General features: G+C 51.3%; 10 protein-coding genes across 10 annotated transcripts; 5 read left to right on the plus strand and 5 right to left on the minus strand.

Moving 5' to 3' along the window:
- Window positions 1–1,819: 1,819 nt before the first annotated feature.
- N7532_009306 (uncharacterized protein) lies at window positions 1,820–2,384 on the plus strand (the record flags this gene model as incomplete). Its single annotated transcript, XM_056621797.1, has 2 exons — window positions 1,820–1,991; window positions 2,050–2,384. 2 exons carry the CDS (start codon window positions 1,820–1,822, stop codon window positions 2,382–2,384), a joined length of 507 nt encoding a protein of 168 aa, XP_056472603.1.
- A 1,516-nt stretch (window positions 2,385–3,900) lies between these two features.
- Window positions 3,901–6,534, minus strand: N7532_009307 (DUF1479 domain-containing protein; the record flags this gene model as incomplete). The annotated part of the gene is made up of 9 exons (XM_056621798.1): window positions 3,901–4,122; window positions 4,178–4,284; window positions 4,333–4,578; window positions 4,633–4,768; window positions 4,825–4,982; window positions 5,034–5,148; window positions 5,233–5,430; window positions 5,485–5,708; window positions 6,507–6,534. 9 exons carry the CDS (start codon window positions 6,532–6,534, stop codon window positions 3,901–3,903), a joined length of 1,434 nt encoding a protein of 477 aa, XP_056472604.1.
- Window positions 6,535–8,308: 1,774 nt separating this feature from the next.
- Window positions 8,309–11,938, minus strand: spt5 (transcription elongation factor spt5; the record flags this gene model as incomplete). Its single annotated transcript, XM_056621799.1, has 5 exons — window positions 8,309–9,053; window positions 9,112–9,687; window positions 9,762–11,467; window positions 11,527–11,763; window positions 11,831–11,938. 5 exons carry the CDS (start codon window positions 11,936–11,938, stop codon window positions 8,309–8,311), a joined length of 3,372 nt encoding a protein of 1,123 aa, XP_056472605.1.
- A 696-nt stretch (window positions 11,939–12,634) lies between these two features.
- N7532_009309 (putative acyl-CoA dehydrogenase) lies at window positions 12,635–14,498 on the minus strand (the record flags this gene model as incomplete). Its single annotated transcript, XM_056621800.1, has 2 exons — window positions 12,635–13,870; window positions 13,935–14,498. 2 exons carry the CDS (start codon window positions 14,496–14,498, stop codon window positions 12,635–12,637), a joined length of 1,800 nt encoding a protein of 599 aa, XP_056472606.1.
- Window positions 14,499–16,301: 1,803 nt separating this feature from the next.
- On the plus strand, window positions 16,302–17,277 carry N7532_009310 (DUF3632 domain-containing protein; the record flags this gene model as incomplete). The annotated part of the gene is made up of 2 exons (XM_056621801.1): window positions 16,302–16,643; window positions 16,876–17,277. The coding sequence occupies 2 exons, from the start codon at window positions 16,302–16,304 to the stop codon at window positions 17,275–17,277; spliced, it is 744 nt and encodes a 247-aa protein (XP_056472607.1).
- A 370-nt stretch (window positions 17,278–17,647) lies between these two features.
- Window positions 17,648–18,357, plus strand: N7532_009311 (uncharacterized protein; the record flags this gene model as incomplete). Its single annotated transcript, XM_056621802.1, has 2 exons — window positions 17,648–17,726; window positions 17,792–18,357. 2 exons carry the CDS (start codon window positions 17,648–17,650, stop codon window positions 18,355–18,357), a joined length of 645 nt encoding a protein of 214 aa, XP_056472608.1.
- Window positions 18,358–18,686: 329 nt separating this feature from the next.
- On the minus strand, window positions 18,687–22,397 carry N7532_009312 (proteasome regulatory particle base subunit RPN2; the record flags this gene model as incomplete). Its single annotated transcript, XM_056621803.1, has 5 exons — window positions 18,687–19,010; window positions 19,070–21,304; window positions 21,362–21,885; window positions 21,957–22,126; window positions 22,258–22,397. 5 exons carry the CDS (start codon window positions 22,395–22,397, stop codon window positions 18,687–18,689), a joined length of 3,393 nt encoding a protein of 1,130 aa, XP_056472609.1.
- Window positions 22,398–22,598: 201 nt separating this feature from the next.
- Window positions 22,599–22,805, minus strand: N7532_009313 (uncharacterized protein; the record flags this gene model as incomplete). The annotated part of the gene is made up of 1 exon (XM_056621804.1): window positions 22,599–22,805. One exon carries the CDS (start codon window positions 22,803–22,805, stop codon window positions 22,599–22,601), a length of 207 nt encoding a protein of 68 aa, XP_056472610.1.
- Window positions 22,806–22,895: 90 nt separating this feature from the next.
- Window positions 22,896–24,278, plus strand: N7532_009314 (uncharacterized protein; the record flags this gene model as incomplete). Its single annotated transcript, XM_056621805.1, has 1 exon — window positions 22,896–24,278. One exon carries the CDS (start codon window positions 22,896–22,898, stop codon window positions 24,276–24,278), a length of 1,383 nt encoding a protein of 460 aa, XP_056472611.1.
- A 730-nt stretch (window positions 24,279–25,008) lies between these two features.
- N7532_009315 (uncharacterized protein) lies at window positions 25,009–25,785 on the plus strand (the record flags this gene model as incomplete). Its single annotated transcript, XM_056621806.1, has 1 exon — window positions 25,009–25,785. One exon carries the CDS (start codon window positions 25,009–25,011, stop codon window positions 25,783–25,785), a length of 777 nt encoding a protein of 258 aa, XP_056472612.1.
- Window positions 25,786–26,023: the final 238 nt, after the last annotated feature.

A 26,023-nucleotide genomic window follows, 5' to 3' on the forward strand; every position in this document is an offset into this window, starting at 1 on the left:
GATTGCATGAGAAAAAGGAGAACGGGAGAAGATCGAGAAGTTTACTTGCGAGAATTAGCTAAAGGCAGGAGAAGAGTGGGGAGACAAAAGCGTTCCGGTTGGTCACGTGACTATTTGTTGGCTGAATACAAATGGAAGGAAAAGCAGGGCCAAGACCAATCTTGACTTCCAAATCTGGGCATCCATTTTCTGCCTGCGCCTGGCGGATGCAGCCCGGCACTTCGTGTCAATTTCCACGCGTGTTTGGACGTCGGATAACCTTGTTTTACCTGCGAGATTCGATACCCGACGGCCGACAACGTTTATCCGGATATCCTAATAACTTTACTACAATAGAGGGGAACTAGGACCACAGTTAAGCAGTTGACTTCGAAGGCCTTGTTTGGCTTTATATTCATCAACTAGAATACAAAATTTCGACTATGCCTGTCGATTGGAATACAGATTTGAAAACAGAGAAAATGCACTATTGCAGCTCTACCAAAGTAAAAATTATTGCAGGGAATATAATGGAACTAACTTAGTAAATACCTAGTTAGAAGATAACATTTCCTTGTCTTTCAGAAGATTCCATATCTCTGAAACTGGTACACTCGTGGACAGGTACTTCTACTTGGTTTGTCGATTAATAATAGTGGTTCTAGGCCTCCTTAAGGAACCGGCTTCTTTAATGTGGTGGAATAAGGAGAACATGCATTCCGTTTATTGGTGTCTTTCTATTGCATAATCGGGGTTTCCTCTGAGGCTAACAGTGGGGACAATGGTCAGTGAGCGTCGGAGTAAACCCCCTTCAGCAATTTTCTCACCAACTCTCCATACCAATTTTTCAACAACTCAGAACTTGATTATACTAACCATTTTCTCGAAGTTGTTACTTCAATGTCTCCCTTCAACATCTCCCTTCAACAAATTCATCCGACGACTTCCTCCAACGACTCCACCGACGACTCCCTAAAGTTGAATCGTCCAGAGGTTCTTTATTTATCAATCCTATAAAACAAATTCTGCTAACAACCCCTCCTTTGATACTTTCAACGACCACCTAAAAATTATTTCTTCAACGACCCCTTCCACGATCCCCTCCAGTTAGTTCCAACGACTTCTTACATTGAATGCTCCGACATCAATTTAATATTCCTTCAACCAATCTTAGATTTAATAATTCCAATGACTACCTAAAATTCTTTCCCTCAACGGCCCCCAAAAATAATCTCCTCAACGACAGTTTAGAATTTATTATCTCAGCGACTACCTTTGATTGATTATTTTCAACGATACTTTCTAACGGTTCATTGCAGTGATACCTTTCAAAGACTCCCTCCAACTAAACCTTCCAACAGCTCCCCAGAATTGATTTTCAACGACTCTCAATTGATCCCCACAACAAATTCCTTGACCGATTCCCTTCTTGCCCTTCAACGACTTTCGCATGTATTCCCTTCGGTGACTTCCAGCTATAGCATTTAATGATCGTAAATGCCGAGGAAAATCTAGAGCTTCACTACTATCTCGAGTCCTACTTCCTACGCAAATTGTCCCGCAGAAGGCTTGCCACTGCCAGGCAAATTTTCTGGAGTCATGACCAGAACCAGCAACGAGAAACGTTCGCAACTGAACAGCAATGTTGAGAAGCATTGGCGGCCCACATTTGTAGGTGGTCGCCGTCTCATACTTGCTCCGCCTGAGGGAATGCTAAGTGCCTCGGATGTCCACCTCGGCCTCGTCATTGCGCCCAGCCAGGTCCTTAATATATGAAAGGCCGTAGCATAGTCTTAATTCCCATCACAGAGCTTATTGTATCGATATCGACTTCATCAATATGCGTTTCTCAATCCCCGCGGTCCTTGTGGGGGTTTTTATAGAAAATTGCCTAGGCGGCGCTCTCCAGGTCATCGATGAGGACCATGAGTGTAAAATATACTCTAGCGATCACCATGACTGCTTCGGCTATTCTGCATCATTTGCAAAACTAAACAGGGACGATTGTTCAGGTAAGTCTCAACGTGAAGCAAATTTTCAGCGAGACATGCTGATCTGAATTTATCTCAGAAATGAGCCAGGTCGTGAATGGCACACGCATAGAGTACTCTTATATTGATGTCGCGGCATGTGGCCAGGCGAACGGCATTAATGTTGCTTGGATCCTCGTCAACCAGACCGGAGAAGTCACCTTCTTTAATAAGAACGGCGACAAAGCTGAATGTCTGCTCGATAATGGGCTCAAGACTGGCAGCTTGTGCAACACGTCTGATCCTGAGCCCCTGACCAGCACAAGCGCAAGCCCGTCTTCGAGCGCTCCCGCGACTTCGACGCCTTCTTCGTCGTCCATTGTTTCCAACTCCTCGGACACTGGGTCATCTATGTCAACCTGTTCGTGCGCATAGCCATATCGAGAAGATATGGAAGCCCAGGAAGCCGAGCCCCTTCCTTCTTTGGGGGGGATATCTAGTACTACCATTATGTATCAAAGCTTGCTTTCTCTGGATTTCTTTGCTCTCGTATTTAGGTTAAACCTTGCTTTGTGACATCAACTGTAATTCATCGCTTCTACATTACGAACTTTCCTCAACGGTGTATTCCTTCTCCAGATGCTTCGCATAATAAAAACCCTCCCCCCGGCCAAAAGCTTTTCTATCCGGAATCATTTAGTTCTAGTGATCAGGAGACACAATTCTTCTTCACGCTGTGAGCCTTATTGGGAGGCACTGACGTACGTATGTGATGCTTAATAATGATGTGAGTGTGCTTTGCTGGCAATCGTGTGTCCGAATACTTATATCTATGTCTATATCGGCGTGGTTGCACTGGAGTGGTTGTGTGTTGAGTTGATAGGATCCATACTGGGAAGCCTCTCCTAGGAAGGCCTTCACAGTGCTCCTGGTATTCTATGGTTTTATGACATATCGAAACTTTCGAATCGAGTAGCTTTCTATCCGAATCTAGAGCAGTCAAGTGTGGTGGAATTCTATTGCTTCTTGGCAACTTTTCCTCTGCCCTACAGTACAGAGAATTAGTCCAGGAACCCCGCTTGATGTTGCTAGATGGCCGATCTTCCTGTTATAATCCGTGTTATGAAACGGGGTTATTTTAATGAGATGGAGATATGTCGCAGGATGTGGATCCCTAGTTACAGATGGTATCCTGCTGTGCAACCTGATGAGGGGTGTCGTAAGGATTGGACTGATCTGGGCATATATTTCGCTAGTTCGAACTAGAGCAGCCGGTGTGCTACTAAAGGTTTCATAGATGTTCATTTGCTGAAGCCAACTGGGCACTAACCTGAACATAGAAATTTTACATTTGTATGTACATTCTCTTTGACTTTCGTGCTAAATAACTTGTTCTGAGGAGCCCAAGAAATTTCGGTTACATTCAGTCAAGATTCTAATCAACCAATCAACTGTCAGTTCCAAAATTCACCGTCCTTGCAAAGAATTGCAGGGCCCTCTTTTTCTGATTTAAAATTTTCAGAATGAGACTTGTAGGTGAAATTAGATAATAAAATCGATTAACGTCGAAAAGAATCTGTAAACAAAATTTCCCGACCATCCCATTAGTACCCATCTGTTATGTGGTACATAATAACATATCCTTTGGATCTGTCGTACTGGTTGGGCACTCCAGTGCGTACTCTAGTAAGTTTCGGCAGATACTTCTTAAATATCCCAGTATGTGCCCAAATCGATATTCCTCCAAGTGTCTAAATCACTAGAATACATCTGGACGATAGCATCTGCCTTCTCTTTTCCAAATACCGGTCCATTCAATCGTAATGTGACATTCTTGAACATGTCTACCAGATCTGACAGCATAGATAGATACAGTCAACTAATTATTGTAAGATTGACTGGCGAAGTAACATAAATCTAAGACGAAACTTTGGTCCTATTGAAGCCGCCCTTAGTAACCTAGAATTCCGTTCACTTCACGAATAAGATTTGCCGAATTGTCACTCTTTGCGTTAACCTGAATGGGAATAAGACCCATAGCCATCTTACCAGCTTCAGATTGGATATCTCCAATCTGTGCCCTATCAGTGAATTCAGATTCACCAAATCCACCCGGGAAGTCTGGTGGGGGGACGCCCTTCAAAAAAGTATCACGCTGCTGCGCGACGTATTGCTAAATGAAGTCAGCGTACAGCACGCGACCACAAGCTTGTGATTGATTTTCTTACCGCATTGCTGGGAGTGAGCGGAACGGATGGAATGTAAAACACGCAAGCATCGTTGTCGCCAGTGTTGTTACTCTCCGTACCGTGAATAGTATCGGCACTCCAAAATACTATGAATATTAGCCACGTTCAGTCTTAATGATTATTGACAGCCTTACCGGTGTCACCTGACTCAACTGTTGGATAAGGTATCATCGTCTCATTCAGCATCAGATGAGGGTGGTGGCCAGGAGTATGCTCTTGAGCAGTTCCAGGGTTTGCACCATGCAGGAAAGTATTTCCATCCTCATCATCGAGGGAAAACTTCCATCCGTCCAAGGAGCCCTTTTGAGTAGGCTTGAAAAAGGGGCGAAGCATCCAGTACGCAGTGGAGGGCTGTAGAATTGGATGAACGACAAGGGTACCTGACGAGCCAAGGAGTCAGCTTGGAAAGGGTTTCATTTTGCTGTTTAACTTGCCTTGTTGGGGTCCATGACGGGATAATCCAAGCCAGCTCTGGAAGGCTCGGAAGACTGAACATCCTCCTGGTGCATCATACATGTTCATGTTGGCGTCGAGTCGGCCAGTTAGATCCCATGGGTTGTACTCCTTCCACTGTCGTGATATCAGATGGCCGTGCTGATAAAGCGGGATAGTGAATGACTCCTCACCTTTCCTTGGAATATCTTGCGGTAGACATGGTTGTAGGCGCGGTCCTCCCACCTTTCGACTCCTCCACCGTCGACGTGAGGCGGTAGGGCAAAGGTTTGATCGCCAGGCGGGCGGATTTGAACTCGGTCACAGTAACTGAGTGGGACGGAGAGATCCACTAAAATATATCAGCACAGCGAAATGCGCTTTCTGTTCGGGCTTCGCTTACCCTTTTGATCCGCATCAGCGGAATATAGCTGGTTCATCCACGACTGTGTGGCGAGCATGTTAGGGTGCGACCTCGCTTTCACCTGAGAAGGGCTCCAGTATGATTCATAGATAACCTGTTCGTTGTCAATATCAGGACAAAACTTTCTACTGAAAGAAAGCCAGGGAAGATGAAGAGATCACAACCGATTTGTACATACTTTATTTTCCGTATCAGATGGATAGCCTTTGAAAGGGTGTGCAGCCACATACTGACGCATGTCAGAGAGATACCCCTCTGCAACATCCTTCGGCACAACTCCTTTGATCACTGCAACACCAGTGCTCCGGATGGCGTTGACACTTTCGGGGGCAACATTGCCAGCTTGAATATCCGAGAAGTTCAATTGAGGGATGATCTGTTTTCGTCAGTATATCGCTAAATCTCGATCCGAAGAAGGGGCCAAGCTCACAGACTCTCGCTTGGAGGCGACCTCTTCAGTGCGCACTTTCAGAGTCTCGACCAAGTCATCCCACGATTGCTGGATCTGCTCTTCAAAGCCAGTGGTCAAGTTACGCTTCAACTCATGGAAGCGTTCAGGCAGTGGTTGACTCTTTCTGCCGGAGAAAGTTGAGAAAACAGACGAGATGTCGCCCTCTTTTTTGTCATTTCGAGTGAGTCGCGATGATTCCGTCGCTAAGAGCCGCTTAGCTGTACCCGCGCATTTTCCAGCTCGAAAAGTAGGGCACCTAAGGCAATGCGGCGAGATTAATCTGTTCATGATCAGGCACGGAAGAACTCAATGTAGCGTAGACAACTGCCAGAGAGTAAAGAATCTTCTTTGGGCTTCACCAGTGCAAGTCATGCATTTACCCCAGACTTATATACCCTCAACTGACCGCCCCGCGCTGCGAACCCCAACATTTGCGATGCAATTTCACCGAAACCTTGGAATCTGGATACAACGGAAGCCTAGACAAATTCAGTCTTCCGACAATCCCCATCCACAAAGGTGCTTCAAATGGAACTGCTTCCGACATCGGTAGACAAAGTAATGGCGTCCAGCATACACTGTGACGCCACATGGTGGATCGATGTCTACCGATCAGCGAAGCCGATATAGCGTAATTGTCAGGTATACAGAGGAGACCTTTTGCTGCATCCTAAATTCAGGTTAGCCGGAATTTGAAAACGGAATCGACCAAAAGCTAAAGGCTATCCCTCGTCGGTAGATCCAAAATAGGAAATGTACCCGCCGAGATCCAGAATCGGGGGCAGTACGGGGAATCATCAAGAAAAATGCGATTTCAGTTCCATATGATGTTCAAGAAGAGGGTTCCAAGTGATATTAGTCGAGACCTTACCTTGGAAAGTCAGGCAGGAAGAAAGTCAAAAATGGTTGATGTGTCAACAGCGGGACTACCATATCCCCCACCATTATCAATGTTTTGCCAGCACAGGGCGGTAGTGTACCCATGATTACTTCGTTCTTACCCTGGCCTTCATCCGACGAGCCACTCATAATTGCCGAGCTTCATGAATCGGCTGTGAGAGAATACTGCTGATGGTTGGAATCCCGCGCCACTGAGGGACCTTACGAAACTGATTTTCGTAAAATCAGCTAAGTGACTTTGAAGAATCGCCTAGATCTTGAGCTGGCATGAAGGCGCTCCCTCCGACGGGCTGCAAAACATCGAAGAGGCCATCGCTCATACCGACCAACTTTACGATGCGGGGAGACCTTTCTTCACAAAAGATAGCATCCGCACCATTCATGAGTAGTCCCAAAATTTTCTGTTTCCGGAGGTCAAATTGTCATTAAAGGTGTGGCAGGCACAACAATTGCATTTACTGAGGACTGGCGACACCCGCGATTTACTGCGTTTTGTCATGTATAAAAAACCGACCTGCTCGCCGAAAATGTGAATCTCATACGGTCCATCTAGTTTATTTCGATGCTTACAACAAGCAGCGGGGAGCCAGAAATACGTTATGAGTGTCGGCCGCATCTTAGACACCATCTCTGGAGAATGGAGAAGGCTTGGATCCACCTTCAGAATTGCTTTCCCTTTGCTCTCTGCGCATATACGAGCTGTGCAAGGAAACTGCACCACCCACCGAAGAACCGGAGACAAAGGCTCTGGACCTTACCTACGAGTCTCTCACCGAGTTCTTCAAAGGCTGTTCCAAACTTAGAGGGAAACTGACATGTGCAAAAAAGTTCTACAGATTCTGAATCAGTCTTCTGTGGAGCATGACATAAATAAAATCGTTGCTGTTGCCCTGGGAAGTATCGCTACAATGAGAAGATTTGATAATCGTCATCAATTTGGTTTCCAACACGCATTAGTATTGACGCTACAAGAATGGCTGCAAACTCAGCACAAGGCTTTCAACTTTTACGCCCAGGATTCAGACTACAAGCCTGCTGATAATGCCGTACTTCGGAGGCATGGTGTGGAAGTCATCGATGACCCCTGTGCATGGCTCGAGGTAGATGAAAAGTCAGTTCTGTTCTCGTGTGTACCCAACGTACCAGTGAAGGAAATTATGGCGCACATTGATCGACCAGCGGTAGTGATCTGGGAGCCAGTCGACTACAACGGCGGTGATGTCAAAGGAAAGATGAGTGGGTAAGACACACTTGACTACTCAATAATGATTCTATCTATGTCGGGACATAACATCCCTTTCTTGGTGTACGCATTCTTGCGCGGAGCTGCGGTTCCGGTGTTGTGACCGCCGATTGTCCGTGCATGGGATTAAGGGGTATCTTGAAACCTGACCGGAGAACACATCTACATCTACATCTATCAACAGGAATCAATTGACTTTTTGCTTTGGAGCATACAGACTGTCCACTTAACTGTGTACACAGTACCTAGCTGGTGATACCAACAATCTACTAATAAGTACCCAGGACCATTCCATGCTCAACTCGGGTCACGGCAATGATGCAGGGCTATGAGATGTTCCAATTTGGCGAGGGTGAACATTTCTGTTCGACGGTGATCTATGTTCGAAGATGCAGAGATTGATCCAGTGTACTAGAGCAGAGCGTGGATAGACTCACATTTAGTTTAAGGGTCATGTTATTCGAACAGAATGAAATAGAGATTGATAACCTTGAAAAGTAAGAATAGCTGATACCATATGGATAAAGAATAACCTTGGTGAAGGCTGCTGGTAAAAATAGAATACATGATGGTGGTCGACGCCTGCCCTAAGTGAGAACAAATTTTTTTTCTCAGTCTGCAAATTGAAAACTGTCGAAAAATAAAAGCAAAATAGAACGATCAGGGGCTAGGTGTGTTCTCCTCGTACTGAGGAGCACTGTATTCGTCGCCATAGCCCGCACCAGGCGTAGCAGCGGCACCACCCATCGCCGGAGTAGGGGCATCGTAGGCGGCAGGAGTAGGAGCGTCATAGCCGCTGCGCTTGGGCAAGCCACCTGGAGTCGGCGCATTGAAAGCACCGGGGGTGGGGACGTCTGCGCCCCAGGCGCCGGGGGTTGGTGCAGACGCACCCGGAGTCGGGGCCGCATACCCCCCAGGAGTAGGAGCAGAGTATCCGCCCGGGGTAGGAGCATCATCGAAATCACGCTGGTCTTGGGCGCTAGCCAAACTGCCCCAGGCAGGAGTGCGGTTCCCGGCACCCCATGCAGGAGTGCGAGATCCAGTTACAAAGGCGTCGTCACCGCCAGCACCAGCGAAGGGGGTACGGGAGCCGGTGTTCCAGGCTGGAGTGCGGTTGCCGCCGCCGTAAGCGGTACGGTTTCCAGCATCGTAAGGGTTCGAAGTTCGGGATCCGTCGTTCTTCCAAGCAGGGGTACGTGAACCGCTCATGCTGCTACCCCATGCAGGAGTGCGCGAAGAGGAAGCGCCAGCCCAGGCTGGGGTTCGAGAGGAATCGGGGGCAGCCATTGGTGTACGCCCACCTTGCCAGCCATCTCGGCGGGGAGGTGCGGTAGACGATCCGAAAGGGACACGAGATCCCCTGCCACGGCCACCGAAGTTGTGGATTGGTTGGTTCGTGATTGGACTAGCAAACGTTAGCAATGGAATATGGGGTAGATTCAAGTTGCAAGGTCATGACTTACTCTCTCGGGAGAAGATCTTCGCGGGGAATCATCACTGGTTTTTTACCAGACACAAATTCGACACAAGCCAATTTTTCGTTCGCGTACGGGACACGGCCGAGCAGACCCTTGAGCGGGCCCCTGCGAATACTCACAGTTTGGCCAACCAGGCGGTCACGACCACCCGTCGATGGCATGGCAATAGGACTCGCGTAGTTATTCTTAAGCTGCTGGTTCATAATTTGCGGGTTGGGCTTGTCAAGAGAGGGCAACTCGCGACCGCCTGCTGGTTGACTGGAACGAGTGTTAATCGCCCGCGTCACCCAGACACCTCCATTCTCGACCCGTTCTTTGTCGATTGCGAAAACGATTCCGCGGTAAATATAGATAATTTCTCCTTTTCTCTTCTCCCCAAGGGGCTCCTTGATGGTTTCACCGACTGTAATCTCGGCACCGTCCGCGTCGACGGCTTTGTAGCTATCTCTCTTGATGATGTTAATGACCTGAGAGCGAGTGCAATCGCGGACAGAGCCATGCTGATCAAGAACCTGGATGCGATCGCGCTCAACCTTGATGGCACAACCGACGGTAGAATTGCTGTTCTTCGTGTTAGCAGTTGAAATAGAAGTTTGGAAGAAGAAGAAGAAAAAGAAAGGCGGCCATGTACTCACTCAAGCTGAAGAAGGTCGTGAAGTCGGCACTGGCCCGTGTAGCTAGGCCCCTTGCTAGCTGCAGCGTCAGTATCACCGGAGAGACGGAGATCTTTGCTGAAAACCGTGATTTCCTCCATGGTCGAGTCGCTAAGAATGGTAACATTGTCGTCCTTGACCTCAACCACCATACCCAACTCGTTCTGAAAGCGACTTCCTCCGATGACCTTGACATGGTCACCCTCGCGGAAGCGTTTCCGAAGGGTTAGGACAGGAGCATCGATGAGATGACCACTCAGCTCTCCCTCGGTAACTCGCAGCGAAACAATATCACCACGAGTCGATTCCGCACGACCGACCAAGCCCTGCTGTTCACCACGGTACACCTCAACTGGGTCACCGGGCTGATAGGAGTCTGAGGCGGTTGACTTCTTCATTGTGTCGGCAAGAGCGGCCAGATCCAGGTTGGCAGTGCCATCTTCAGATCCACGAGCAAACATTGTCACTTCTTCCAACCGCGGATTCACGTTCTTGGTTGTCAGGTGGTTCAGGCGCATGTCCTTGATAAGGAAACCATCCTCATAATTGTCATTCATATAGTTCCATGACTTGCCTCGCAGGCCAGATGTAGCAGATAGATGTTTGGCGTGCTTCTTTTTTGCCTCTGCTTCGCTGAAGAGCCGCTGCGGCGGGCGGAACTTGTTGGTAGCTCGCTTGCGCTTGACATCGGCGCCCGGCGCCAGAGCATTATCATCTTCGTTCATGCCATAGTCCAGTCGAGGAACGATTCGAACCGTGACGGTGAGGCCATTGGTTTCAACTTCTTCGATCTGAGCCAGATCACCCTTGTATTTACCACGCGCGACGCGAACCCATCCACCGGGGTGGAGCTCCTCCGACTTGCGTACACGAAGAAGATCCGGCATATCCTTGACCGGGATCAGGGTCAGCCCTCGGGAGGGAAAGTAATGGTTGAGCTGGTCCAGTCCCGCGATGACATCGGGCTGTCGTTGGGCTTCGACGTAGAACCAGCCCTGCATGACATTTCCGCGCTCGAAGGCCGAAAGAATGCGCAAAGGGTTTCGAGAGTGGGCCGGGCGTTCTTGGATTCGCTTCTGGATATTGAAGACAACTTCGCGTTCTTTTCCAGGCTTGCACCGCGCGCCCCAAATACTAGGGTCTTCGACACTGGGAAGCAACAGACGTTTCGGGATGACAAGCGCATCGGTCGCTGCGGCACGGTTCCGTCCGTATCGCTCCTTCAGCATCTGTGCTTGCTTCTCCGCGTCCATCGTCGCATCAAGTTCACGCTGGCGATCCAGCTGTCGGTGACGTCGGTCATCGGTTTCAGCACCTGCGGGCAGGGCATCAAGGTCGTCAGGGTGCATTTCGGTGCCGAACTCGGCGAGCTCATCCTCTTCGTCTTCGGCCTCATCTTCCTCCTCATCGACGCCGGCCTCTTCTTCGAAGAAATTATGGACACCACCCCTTCTGCGCTTGCGTGGACGATTCTTGACGCCAACCAGAGTCAGTGAGTTCCTTGCGCGCTTCTTAGACTGTTTGATACGAACCACTTCTTCCTCCTCCTCGTCTTCTTCTTCATCGTCGTCATCTTCCTCCTCCTCGTCGTCCTCCGCATCGTTGTGTTTTTCGTCTTTTTCATCTTCGGCCTCAGCATCGCCTTCGTGCGTCAAGGCACCGGTGTCATCGCCATCTTCTTTCGCGGGCTATTTTCACAATGGGTTAGTTCCATGACTTAACAGCTCAGTGATTGATCATCGCTTACCTTTGCGTCTTCGTCATCCGAGCCCGCGACGGGCACAGGGTTGAAATCTTCGTCCTCATCCTCGGAGCCGAAGTCTTGGTTCAAGAAGTTCGACATGTCGAAAAGTTGAAGTTGCAGGATCGGGCGAACGCTATGGAGAGAAAGGCAGGGGAGGAATAGGTTTGGGAAAGGAGGGTTGCGGAAGAAGATTTGTAGACACAGCAGCGAGGGCGGGCGACGAAATTTATGGAACCCTGGCTGTGTCAGCTGATAGTGAATGAGGGATAGTGAATGGGGAGCAGTCGAGAACGCGGAGTTCATTCACTGCGAGATTGTCGCGCAACTGCGCAGTGGGTGTCTGTACGTTCCCCGACCGCTCTCCGTCAAACACCTTCGAAATGGGATCAACTTCGGAAGCTGCGGCGAGTCCCATCAGACGAAGCTCGGAATTAAGCGTGAAATCTAATTTGAAACATCACTGTGCCCTCACTCTCGATCCATGGATTTTTCAATGCTAATCATCACTCGAGTCGTCACTTATCCCTCAGCCAGCTTTTTTTTGCAAAAGCTACGCACATAAACTTACCACTACAACTAGTATTATTCTAAAGGTGCGACAGTGCATCCGAATTAGGATCGTGTGTTAATGAACGGTACTTTTAGGCCCAGATGATTCATTCTGGTACTGAAACTTCTATTCAAGGTATACCTTTGACGGGTTCCTTAGTACTACTAGTAGCTATCGAGCGTTGCGTGGCCACAGCTAGCTAATGTCAATCTGAAAAGGCGTGGCCACCTTTGCTACTTTTCTACGTGAAGTTAACTCATGCGCACGATTTTTGCCCTTCACAAGTGCAACTATGTCCCAAAGGACCCTGGTCGACAATGTTTTACTTGCTAGATGCACGTCAGAGAAAAGAGTTGAATGTACAAATTTCGAGCAAACGTATTCATACAGAGAATGTCAAAGTATCGTGAAGAAATGCGTCACATCGGACAGGATATCTAGCAAAAACTCTCCAGCAATGAGACCAACCAAGCTGGGGAGCACAAGTGAGAAAAATGGTCCAAAAGATGGAGACAAGAAGAAATGAAAACAAGATCAATACCGCCAACCCCCAGATGTCATTTAAAGCTTCATGCCAAACATCTGGTGCACACGCAAACTCTGACGCATACTCAGGTCCAGCATGATTTCCTCACTGCCACCGGGGATGGCGTAGGCACGAACATCCCGATACAGGCGCTCGACCTTGCCGCCCTGGCCGCCACGGCTGTAGCTGAGACCACCGAATATCTGACTAGCCTCGCGGGCGCAGAACTCGAAGGTCTGGGTCGATTGGGCCTTCAGGCCGGCGATGGCACCGCCCAGCTTGAGCATGGCTTCGGTCTCCTCCATGGACTGGCATTGGAAGATGATGTTCTCGAGCCAGTTGTACGTTGCCTCGATCTGGCGGGCCATGTGGGCCAGCTTCATACGGATGACGGCGTGGTCGATGAGACGCTTGCCGAAGGTCTTGCGCTTGTGGGCGTACTTCATGGCTTCCTCATAGCAGACACGGGCGAAGCGAACGCACTGGATGACAATTCCAATACGTTCGTGGTTGAAGTTGGTCATGATGACCTTGAAACCCTGGTTCTCCTTGCCAATGATGTTCTCGACGGGGACTTTGACGTCTTCGAAGGTCACGTAGGTGGTACCACTGCTCAACACACCCTGACAGTCCATGCGGCGGGTGTTGACACCACCGGCCTCGCGTTCAATCAGCAGGACACTCAGTCCGTTCATGCCGGGCTTGCCAGTGCGAACGGCAGTAGTGAAGTAGTCGGCCCAGACACCGTTGGTGATCCACTTCTTCTCACCGTTGACAATGTAGTGCTTGCCATCCTCGCTGAGCTTGGCCTCGCAACCCAGGTTGGCGACATCACTACCCGCATCAGGCTCAGTGATAGCCAAGCAAATGCGCTTGTCACCGGCCAAAATACCAGGCAGAATGCGGTCCACCAGCTCTGGCTTGCCAAACTTGACCAGAGGCGGGCAACCAATGCCATAGCCACCTACCAGGTTCCAAACCAGACCACCGCTACCAGCACGGGACAGCTCATCGGTTAACAGCATCTCGTGGAACAAGTCCCAGCGCTCCGGGGAGACAGACTGAACACGGTGAGGGGTGTGCTTCGAAGGGAATGCGCCACCCAGCAAACCGGCCAGGTAGCCGCGCTCACCCATCTGCTTGTAAATGTGACCCGGAACCTCTTTACCCTCGTCCCACTCGTGGACATATGGCTCGATCTCGGACTCGACCCATTGGCGCACTTCCTCACGGAGAGCGGCGTGAGTCTCGTTGAAGTAGGGGGAGGAGTACTATTGAAAGAAAAAAGCCCGTTAGTCCTGACTCTCTCGCATTTTCTCACACAGCGCAACTTACACCCTGGTACCAGGAGGGATCGGCAAAGGGAATCAGGTCGCCGAAGGGGTCTTGCGGCGCGGCGGAGGCCGGCGGAGGCACGGCGGAATCGGACTGCGGCTTCGGGGCGGCAGCAGGCTTGGGCTTGGGCGCGGGTGCCGGCGCGGGAACAGGCTCGGCGGCCTTCTTCGTGTTCAACGACCCGATCTGCAGCTGGCCCTTGTACTTCTTCAAGATTCCCTCGTTGTGGTACTTCCAAAACTGCTTGGAGGCGTCCTTGCCGGCAACTCGCTGGAGAACTGCGCACATGTCAATATCGCATCTTTCGGCGTTCTTGGTCCGAGCCATGACGTACTCTTCTTTCCACCTATTTGCCATCGCGGTCAGCACATGATCGTAATTCTGCACGGCTGCAATCCTCATGCGACCAGCGCACGGAATTCCTCCGCTCGTGTGGGACTCGGACTTACCAGGGTGCTCGTCTTGGAACTTGGAGACATCGTAGACGTCCTCATCGATGATAATCCACGGGCTGTCGCCTTTGCTGTGCGACGCCACGTCGTCCTTGCTAAAGGTCTTCGCCATGATGAGGGATGTGTAGAACACAAAAGGAGGAAAGGCGAAGTGGGGTATCAGAAATGAAAGAGAAAATCACAGGTGAACAAGCGTTTCGTGGGGAAGGGAGTAGAAAGTAAAAAAAAGGAAGAGCAGTCCGGGGTAGATGGAGCACGCGTGCTATATACGGTTCGGAGCCCGCCACCCAAAGCAGAATTCCCCGTGTTGAGTGTGGATTGCGACTCCAGAATGGGGCCTCGGAGGACCAGCTCGTGCTATTCGGCGTGAATTCAGGCCTTCAGCTGCTTTCCTCGGTCGCTGATCGGGTCGGTCATCGCCGTATGCCAGCCCACCGATTGGCTCGCCTTGCGTCATTGCTGCCAAAAATGCCGAGGCCCTTCCACGTTGCTTACCTAAGACCGCGCAGTGCATGTGAAGGCCGCTCGGCGCATTTGCGATTCGTGGCACGCGCCTGTCCAGCGCGCATGTCGTTGGTCTTCTGCTTTTCTCGGCCTTGGAAATCGACGTCAGATCACAAGGCATCCCGCCCAGTCTGGGGCCGGGGAGGTCTGCCACACAGTCCAACCCGACTTGGAAATGGCAGCTGGGGCATGGGTGCTGGGAGAGATTCAGTCACCGCACGTTCATCGATCTCTTCAAACCCCGCATCGATTGAAAACGTGAGATAGCGATTGCCATGCGCTAAGCTTTCCCCATATTGCAGGGTCCAGCCTCTGATGTCCGTCCACAAAGAGAAGACGAGGCTTGTGATTGACACTTCAGGCAGTAAGGCCACAAGGCCGACAAACTTTGATTTAGCTCTCTCTGGACGGCAGCATTCCAGTGAGCACCCACGATACTCTACTAGTAGTTATTGGAAAGACATCTATTCCCTTCTGAAATTAAACACAACTAATAGAGCTCATTATTGAGATGATGTGATTTTGTAACAACAGGATCGATTAAGTCGCCAGACAAACTTTACAGGGTTGCGGGAGCTCCGCCCGGGAATCAACTCCCAACGTAAGTCTAATTGGATTAAGGTTGCCATGGACCCCTCAGGCCAAATGGACCCCTCGCCGAAATCGAGAAGTTGACATAGCCTCTAATCGATTTGGAATCTCTCAAGCAGCTAACGCTGTCGACAGTGGGCAGCTAGGATTACCTGCTAGTCGAGTTAAGCCCTCACACTGCCATACAACCTCATCACATCTACGCGCTCGGCCACCCGGGCAGAAAGATGGCATACTGGTAGATCCATAGTTTCCATCATCTATACAATTTGAACCAAACAGGCCTTTCGATTTACCCGGGTTCCCTTACAGGATCCGCTCCGCAGCCAAATAAAGGCACAACTCCCGTAGGTAACCCAGATACTTAGCACCCGGGGAAGATTAATCGATCTACAACTCCGCGATCGGCCGAAGACTAACCAGTCCCTTGTTTCAATAAAAGCGCTTAAACAATCACACGATTGGATTTTCTGACCGAGACCACGTCGATCCACTGGGATATTTTTGAGAGCGGCGCTTACAATTCAGGAACATGTTCGTATGGCTCTTCGACCCTGTTCATGCATATGGCTCTGAAACGACAGAAATAGCGGCCTTCTTCGCGCCCTTACGTTTCAAAAAATCTGGTACTGTTTGAGGCGAGCTTTTTTGATTGGGGGTACCGTCGATTTGAAGGTGGGGTGAGCCGCGTCGGCGCCTGTCGAAAATCGCGGCGCTAAGCAGATGCTCCATAGCAGTATACTTGTACCAGCTCAGCATCCTGTCGGGAGGTAGTACTTCAGTCTTTCTTTTCATATTAAATTTTCCAACGGCTGTCAGAATGGCATTGGTTATAAAGTCGAGCGACAGTGATCTCAGTCCCCCTTTCTCTATTTTGAGAGATTATCTCCAGGCCGAATCGCCGCCCCCACCTGCTGACATCGCCAACCGCATTGATCGGTATCATGAGAAGGGCCTGGAAGGGGAGAAGAAGATTCCCAAGGAAGAAAGGGATAAGCTTGAGCTGGACCCTGATGGGTGTTATGGGCCTCTGTGGGAGATATGGATAGCTTTTATCGTGATTGTGGAACAGGTTCCTCATGACCATCCGGCTCAAAACAGGCTCATCAATGTGATACGTGGAATGAGAGAACTGCCTGGTCGCAAGGTTGATCTGGAAGGGGTATGAATCCATCTTGAATATTCAGATTGCTCGAATTTTGAGTGAAATGATGCGTCTCAAGAACTACAGCTAACGTCAATCTAGACTGACACGGACGTTTGGAAATGTCTTGTTATATTTGACCGATGCATTGTCGATTATTACCAATGTACGTTTGAATTTTCATCTGATAATCTCGTTCATGCGAATGCTAATCTAAAATCCCACTCTAGCTCCTCTAAATACGCAAAAGCCCATCTCAACAGACGACGCTCAGAAATGGCGAAACGTAACATCATTCCTGGCACGCTGCTGGGGTGCCGAATTCTTCAACGCATCCCGACAAGCCGTTCTACTCCTCTGTGCTGCGCTCGAAGAACCAGTCGAAGACACGTCAGCTCTGCAGCAAATCCTACCCGTTGCATGTGAGTGGATCGAGCACTCCCAGGCCGCATTTACGCGGATCATCGAATCGGGCGCGGATGAAGAAGGCCATCACAAACGCACAGGTACACTCTATGAAGGGCCAAATAAATTATGTCAGGAGAGGTGGCAGTTCTGGAAGGGGCGGTTTGGGGAGCTTGCGGGTCAAGCTGAAGGAGAAGCCAAGGATCTGGCTTTGAGCTGTGTATTGAAGATGTCGAGCATTTCTTAGGATTCTCTGCGCGTTCTTTTCCTTTTTTTTGTTTCTGTCCATAGGACGAGTTACCCGAATTCTGTATCAAAATTGTCCATTGGTATATGCATCCTTGATCAATAGGTCGAAAGTCGTACGGCCCACGCCAAGCAGATATAATTCAGTACGCAACGGTTCGAAACTCTATTAGTCAAAGCAGCAGGATGAGGCTCAAAATCAGGCGCCCGTCACCTGCCACGTTCTCAAAGAAGCGCCCCACCCAATCCCCCAAAAATAAACACTGCTATAGCTCCCATCTGCCAGGTACCTTTTTCTGGAAGATTTCCTTGATCTTTAAGACCAACTTGAAACAATACCACACAAGCCATCGAAAACCAAAACAACAAATATGTCCTTCCCACCACCCCATATCCAACTCCCAAAGACCGAACACACGCACACCATAATCTTCCTGCACGGCCTAGGCAGTAATGGCCCCGAATTCGCCAGCGACTTCTTCTCCGGAAAAGACTCGAAGGCAACAATCTAGCAGCAAATTTCCCCACCTGCAAATGGGTCTTCCCCACAGCACCAGACAGATGGCGCACAGTCCTCGGCGAAGAACAATACGCCTGGTTCGACGTATACTCACTCGACGACACGACAGAGAGATCCGAGCTCCAAGTCGACGGACTTCGTGAATCCATCCTCTACATCCTCGACCTCATCGAAGCTGAAGCGCGACTCCTCAACGACGAACACGACAAAATTTATCTTGGCGGATCAAGTCAGGGCATGGCGATTGCTCTATGGACGATATTCGGAGCCGTCGCGACGGGAAGGATTCGGTCGAGACTTGCCGGGGTTCTGGGGATTTGCGGGTGGTTGCCTTTCGCCGAGAACTTGGAGAGTTCGATTGTTGAGCGTAAGGTTCTGGAGATCGTGGAGAAGGATAAGTTGGTGTTTGATCTGTTTAATCGCAAGTTTGGAAGGGCGCAGTTGCGGCAGTCTCAGTCGCCCATGGATGGGGATGTGCTTCCGACGCCGATGTTCCTTAGCCATTGGAAGGATAATGCGTTTGTTTCTCTGCAGCTTGGATTGCAGGCATATCAATTCTGAAGAATATTGTGCAAACGGTGGAGTGGCATGAGTTCACGGGGGCTGATAATGATGGGCATTGGATCAAAGAGCCGGAGGGGTTAGATCATATTGTCAGGTTTATCGAAGGCCATCTCGATTTCCTGGAGGGCCACCGCGATCAATCTAAGATAGGGATCGAGATCGCTCTTTACGATATGTTGGGAAAGATTCAAGATACAGACGGTTAAAAATGCAGAAAAATGCTTCATATCACAAGCGGTATGGCCGCACTCCTAATAGATCAGGCCCGAGAACCCGAGTTGTCTAGTAATACATCCAGCGTCAAAGGTTTGTCACGCAGAACACCGCTACTCTTCCTCGCCATCCGTCTCGTAGGCAAACTCGTCCGGAAGAGGCGCATCCTCCGCCCCTTCCTCGTCCTCATCCACTGCAGTCAGGACACCGGCGGCGGCAGAAGCACCCCCGGCACCGGCGAGGCCAGACAAGGCTGCGCGAGCATCAGACCGTTGAGGGGTTTGCAGGGCAGCAGTGCCGATAGCAGCTTGCAGGCGGTCCTGAAGGGTCTCAGTGGGGTGAGCCGGTTGCCGGGTCTCCTTGCTAGCCTTGAGCTCAACGACTTCACGGGGCTCATCGGGCTGCTTGTCGAGAACAACCACGACACCACCAGTGGGCTAGAGAAAATTAGGTTAGTACATATTTGAAAGCATAATGTGTTCAGGAGCTGACATACCCTCTTGACCGGCTCGTACCGGGGGTCGGGGAAGGTGAGGAACTTGAGCTGCGCCGGTAGTACTCGGGACATGTTGTCTAGCTCGTAGCCAACCTTCTCACGCTCTACTTTCTTCTTCTGGCCTTCGCCAGCGGTCTTCTCGCCATCCTTGCCCTCCTCACTTTCGGCCTTCGGGGCGTCATCAGTCTCCATCTTGTCGGGCAGTTGATCAGAAACCTTGGGGGTTGTGGGTGTCTGATCAATGTCCATGCTCTCTCGTCGAGCCTGCTTTTCCCGCCGTTGGGCACGGCGCTTGGCTTGGGCTGTTGTAGAGAGAACAGCGGTCTTCACCTTCTCCGGAGCCTCCTCGGCCTTTACTTGTTGCTCAGGCGGGTAGTCGAACAAGCTGGGGCGGGTGTTGCTGTGGAACTTGAACTCCGGAACCTCCAGCTTCTGATCCACACCGATCACGGATGTGGGGGCAAAGCTGAGAGACAGGAAATGGGTGAGGGGGAACCAGTACCAGTACTGGACGAAGACGGCAGCACCGACGATACCAGGCATGTTCAGGTTACCGGTCTGGGTTTGCAGGCTAATAGTGCAGTTGCGGCCACCAGCATCAATGATACCCAAAGCGACAGCACAACCGAACTTGGCCATAGCATCCTCGTGACGGTCACCGATCATCTTCATCATGGCCTTGCGCAAACTGGTCACACGAGGGTTCATAGCCTCGTTCTGTTGGACCAGAACCATGGCCAGGGAGATGAGGGCACCCTGGCGCACAAAGTCTGTTGAGTCCTTGAGCATAGGCTCCAGGAGATCGATGGCCTCATCCAGACCAGTTCCGGCGCAGGAAATACCCAGGGCCATAGCGGCACCATAACGGACGTGGGGATTGTAGGATTCCGAGAGCAGCTCGACCATACGGGGGACGCTCTGGTGCTTGCGGAACAGAATGAAACCCAAGCTCATCACTGCAACACGGCGAACATCATCGTTGACATCGCTGACGGCAACGTGAAGAAGCTTGCGGACGGCCTTGTTGCTACTGCTGCCACAGTAGGCCAGAGCAATGGTCATGATACCACCATAGCGGAGAGTGGGATCGGGGTCACCGAGAAGACCGTTGATCAGCTCATCGGCAGCCTCTTGACGACCGTACATAATCAGAGCCATACCCATAGCCAGACCACGAACAATCTTCTCGTGCTGGGTATCGTGAGCATACTGGATCATGTCTTCCAGCGCCTTCATGTTACCAGTGCCCAGCATGACAAGACCCATGGCAAGACCAACGGCCTCACCGTTCAAAGCCGAGTCAGTGAAAAGGACGTTTCGAAGATCCTCGTAAATACCCTCGTCACCGGTGGCCATGCCTGCAACACCCAGACCCAACGCTCCACCATGCTGAACGACCTCCTCGGTCGCTTTCTTGAAGTGGTCACGAATGAGATCGACAGCCATGCCACCGTGATTGGCATAGATGAGGCCGAATGCGTACAAAGAACCACCCTGGCTGTAAACAGAGCCCGAGCCACCACCAACACCGGCAATATGCTCCCGGGGCAGGTATGGCTGCAGGAGCTTCTGGCCTTGGCTCAGGTTACCGCGGTGAATAACACCCAGAGCAGCAGTGGCTGTGAACTTGGACCAGTTCACGGCCTTGCCCAGCCACTCCAGATTGTCACGGAAAAACTTGTCGTGGGTAGTTCCAGCATGCATAAAGGCGTTCGACAGAGTGACAGCCGTATGGAAAATGGAGTTTCGAGCCTCCAGGCTGTCTCTGATCTTATTCAAAATTGAGATGTCGGCCTTGTTGTTGCGGTAAAGGAACTCCAGGTTCAACTGGATAGACTTCTTGCCATCGAGAATGGCCAGAATGCTCTTGAAGGCGGTGCGGGCGTCGTCGGACAGGTTGTCCTGGCCACTTGAGGGCCGAGACGAGCTGTCTTGGTCTCCAAGCAACGCGTCTGACTCTTTGGGCTCTTCCTCTGTCTTGTTCTCGGTATCCTCGGGCACCAGCTCGGAGATCTCCTGGCGAACCTTCTGGAGGAACTCCTGGGTGCTGTTATCGTAAAGGTCGAAGGAAATCTGATAGGCAACGGCGAGAGATCGCGCATCACCCTTCTCGACCAGCTGGCGGAGGATGACGGAGGCCATCGGATGTTCATTAAGGTAGACGACGCACTTGGCGATCGAGAAGTAGTCGGGGGCCGGAATTTCGTTAAGCAGATCGAGGATGAGTTTCAGAATCTAGATTGTCACATTGTTAGCAAGTCGAACGTGCAAGGCATTTTGAGTTGCACAAACCTCATTGCGGAAAGCCCGTTCTTGGACAATTCCCATGCAGATATCCAGAACATATTCCATGAGCTCCTCGCTACGACGAGACTCGCCCTGCTGCTTCTTCTCGTCATCACTGGCGCGCAGAATGGCCATGCGAAGCACATCCAGGCTCTTCGCCTCGATGGCGATACCGATCACCTGGCGGTAGCGCTTCTGACGGAAGCACTCCTCAAACAATCGCTCGATCACGGCCTGGAGTTGACTCTGGACACCGCGCTTGAGGACAAGGGGAGTTTCAACGTGCTGCACACTCAGGTCCTCGCCACCAGGGTGTGCCGCATCGATTCCTGGAACCTCCTGTCGCGAAAGAAGAGACTTCGAGGGCAGGGCGGATTTGGAGAATGGTGTGATCGGAGAGGTAAGGCTTGCGGATGTGCTTGTCGCGCCATCGCCGGACGCAGGGAATTGAGAGTTGAGGTTGGCGGCCTGGTCACCACCGCTGGGTCGCTGGGCGGCAGATAGGGCGATAAAAGTATCGACGCATTTGGCTGTTAGGAAACGCGCACAAGTCAGAGAAATGAATCATTGATGGGCTGGTTGATGATTTCATGGCGCTTACCGATAATTGTCTCCTCGTACTCGCCACCGCTGTCGAGCTGGAAAAGCTTTCCCGCGCCGAGGGCAAGGACCATACTCTCATTATATTCCTGCAGATGATAATATACCTTGGAGGCAACCAGGGCTGCCAGTCCGCGTTCGGGGAATGATTCATCTTCGTAAAGAGCCTCACTAGATAGAATGGGTCAGCAGTGCCCAACAAGGTAGAAGCCAGTTAGAGGCGGCAGGCGAGTTCGCGTTCGCGCTCGCATCGGCGAGGGATGCAATGCTCAGCAGCATCAACGAAAAGCGGTCCGACTTACATCTCCGGAACGGCATTCACAACCTCTGTCCACAGCAGATCGATCTGGGAATCTAATGACTTCAAGGCAAAGACCTTGAGCTCTGGGTCGGGTTCCGAAAGGAAGCCGACCAAACCGGCGGCCGAAACAAGGCCGACCATCGTTGCTGTGGGAGACGTCTGGCGTCAACGACTCTGATGGAAAGCTCTCCGGCTTCAGAGGAGGTGTTGTTGTTGGTGTGGCGACGCAACGTCAACGGGAAGGAGCTTGGGGGAACAGTGAGCGAGCCCCAGACGACGACGAGTGTGGGTAGGGAATCAAAGAACCCCAAAGAGCAGAATGATAAGAAGTACAGAGACAAATCACGGGACGAAGACGGGATGAGATGAAGTGGACGGTGATATGGAAGCTGGAAGCAGACAGCAGAAGCTTTGCCGGCGCGAGTCAACGTCAGGGAGCTGACTGTTCAGGTCACGTGCCATGCCGCCCGCGAGGCCCGGGAGCGTCAGCTGCAGGAGTCCCGAGGCCTTGCACTCTGCACTCTGCACGGTGTCCGCTGCGCTGGCCATGGCGTATTAAATAGCGGTTCACTCCCAGGAACCACGCAAGGGCGCCTCATCTTTCCGTGATCGAGGCCCATCCCGTCGACCACGCACATCATGTCCACGCTTCTGCCGTTTCGAGACAAATGCCTACCGCCGGTGCCAGCGACAGCTTCGATGTACCACCACGACCCCCTCCTTTACGTGAAACGCCAGTCGAACCATATCCAGCGTAACCTACAGACTTTGATTGACGCGCAGAGTGAGGGTCTGCTCTCAGGCCTTGCACAGCATCAGCCCGATGGTACCTCGGATGGGAGCTTCACTCCTACTTCGTCCCGAGCGAGTCGGTCTCGATCGCCCTCCACATTACCAGCTCGACATCCTGTTCCCAAGCATATTGGGCTCAAGGCTGCACGGCAAGGTATTTTCCAGTCTATCTATGACCTGTTGAAGCTGCGGGAAGAGGAACGAGAGATCCTGTGCACTCAGACGGACGAGCGAGACAATGCCCTCCATGAGATTCAAGGGTTCACCTCAACAAGGACTGGCCTGGAAGAAACCATTTCCAATATTCGTAACAACCGAGAGAACCAACGAGCTAAATCCCTGCAAGAAGAGGCCCGAACCCTCGAGACTGACATTCGCGAACTGGAGACCAGGCTATATGAGATGAAGGCTCGACATCGACATATTGTCAGCCAGATCTCTCACATTGAGAACTCCGTCGAGGCTAAACTCTCATCCTACACCGAAGCCCTGTCTCTCCTCCAGAAGGACATCCAGAACTACCTCCGCGACCCTCCTGTCCAGCCTCTCTCGCAACGTAAGAACGAATCTACATTTTACGCCCTGAACCCGAAACGTCGGACTTTGGAAATGGCACAAGAACACTGGCAGACCGAGCAAGACAGTCTGCATAAACGGCAGCAAGAGGTGGATGCCGAGATTATGGCTTTGGAGGAAGGAGGCGGTGTTTGGAAACAAGCTATTGCCGACATATCGGGATTTGAGAAACGGCTTAGAACGAGCATGCGCCGCTATATCAAGTTGGAAACTCAATCGAATACTATGGAAGAGAGTCAAGGGGGCGGGACCAAGGAGGAAATTGCCGCAGGCGTGACAGCCGACTTGGACCAAATCACGAAGAAGTTGGAATCCTATCTGGAGCGGGCCGAAAGCAAAGACTGGAAACTCCTTGTCTGTTGCATTGCAGCAGAGTTGGAAGCGCTGCGATCAGCACATAAACTACTTCTGCCAGCTTTTGGTTTGGCTATTCCCAAGGAACAAAGCAATCAGGCCGTCTCGCCGTCGCCTGCCAGCAAATCGATGGGTGAGGAATCCACAAATTCACAACATGCAGACAGATCGGACGACGAGCATGGGGATCTTGAGCCTCCAGCCGATCTATTAAAGGACAGTGATGCCCATCACACGGGTACTGCGTCGCCTTCCGAGGACGATGAGCCAGATCCAGCTTGGCTCCTGCCAGAGTCTTGATACCCACAGCCCTGGGGGGAGCTCACGTTCATACATTAAATTTGAAAATTTTTTTAAGCGTGTACCTACCGGCGAGTTGAATCTCGCTCTGGTGCCCGGGTATAAGAATGTAAGGATAGCACCTCCTGGGCGTGGTATTGTTGAGGCTACTCGGTTAGCATACATAGAGCATAGCACATTTGTTTGCGTGATAGTTTGGACGAATTGATACCACATAAACATCTCCTGAAATGAAGAGATTAAGATTGATGTTGTGGTTGTAGTTTACTACAGTGGCTATCATGCGTACAGTAGTAGCTGCGTTGGGTTGGGCGGTCTACCCACCGCAGAACCGCGTCCCTTCCCAGCACGCCCGATTTCTTCGCCCGACTTCTTCCCCCTCAACAAGATGACAACACGAGGAAGCCGAGTCGACGGGGTATGATCTGAAGCTGTGAGCTGTTTCTTCCGAGCATGAATCTTCCATCTCCATCCCTTTCGTTCACACTGCCTTCTCTGCACGACGGGTGCCTGCTGGAATGTCGAGTATATATACCGCGCGAGCTTCAAAATATACATTCCGCATCGGAATGGTCCACACGAGCTGCCATCGTCGCACACCCCTACGCACCCCTTGGCGGCTGCTACGATGACCCCGTAGTGAGCTTTCTCGGTGGCGAGCTGCTGCACGCAGGCTATCTGGTAGGGACTTTCAACTTCCGGTGCAGCACCTTTCCCTATCTCTGACTTCATGGATGACCAACTGACGACGATCGACAATAACAGTGGCGCGGGTGGTTCTGAGGGGCGGACCAGCTGGACAGCGAAGCCCGAGCTGCAGGACTATGTTTCATTTTACGGGTTCATGTTGCAATATCTTCGGCGATTGAAACATGCACTTGCCGACAAGCAGCAGGGCCTATCTCCCGAGCGCTCCCCGCCTAGCGGCGGAGACGATGGTATCCGGCTCATCCTCGGGGGATATTCGTTCGGGTCCTTGATTACCTCGCATGCCCCAGGGCTTGATGTCATTCTGGACCTCTTCCGATCGAACACGGCATCTCCGTCACAGTCAGTGGACCAGATTGGCAGCGTCGCCAGGGAGATCGCCAGCGCATCACTACGGCGTCTCGGTCCAGAGAATCCAGATCTAGGAACAGCTGACGACTCCAGACCCCGCGCTCCGCCATCCATCTCGATTTGCTATCTGCTTGTGTCACCTCTGCTCCCACCCGTGAGTCAATTTCTGACGGCCTTCTCCAACCTATCCTTGAACGTGGGGGTGGAAGGGTCAGCTCAGGCCCAGCACGGCGACCAGCTGAGCACGCATAGCACCCTGGCGCTATACGGGGACCAGGACACTTTCACCTCAGCCCGTAAATTGCAACGATGGTCAGCCGAGATGGCGCGTGTGCCGCAGAGTCGGTTCCAGAGCTGCGAGGTCGCGGGCGCGGGGCATTTCTGGCGAGAAGATGGCGTGGAGGCGAGAGCCAGACAGCGGCTCCGGGAATGGCTTCAGCAACTGTGACAGTATATCCGATCCCATGTCTTCCACGTTTGTCCGGATCTAGTGAAATGCTGGGCACTTTGTACGACCACGCATCCACGCTTCCTGTGTAGCCAGGAAGAATAGCACTGCAAATCAGATCCCACCTAAGTCGAATTGTGTAAACCATTTGAGCCGTCGACCCAACGGGCTGGCGCATTCTCACATGCAGGCGCATGTGAACAGGGACGCGATCACCGCCAGGGTTGGCGGTGCAGAT

This window comes from Penicillium argentinense, assembly GCF_028826775.1.
Source record: "Penicillium argentinense strain IBT 30761 chromosome Unknown utg000009l_segment0_segment0, whole genome shotgun sequence".
Lineage (NCBI taxonomy): Eukaryota > Fungi > Ascomycota > Eurotiomycetes > Eurotiales > Aspergillaceae > Penicillium > Penicillium argentinense.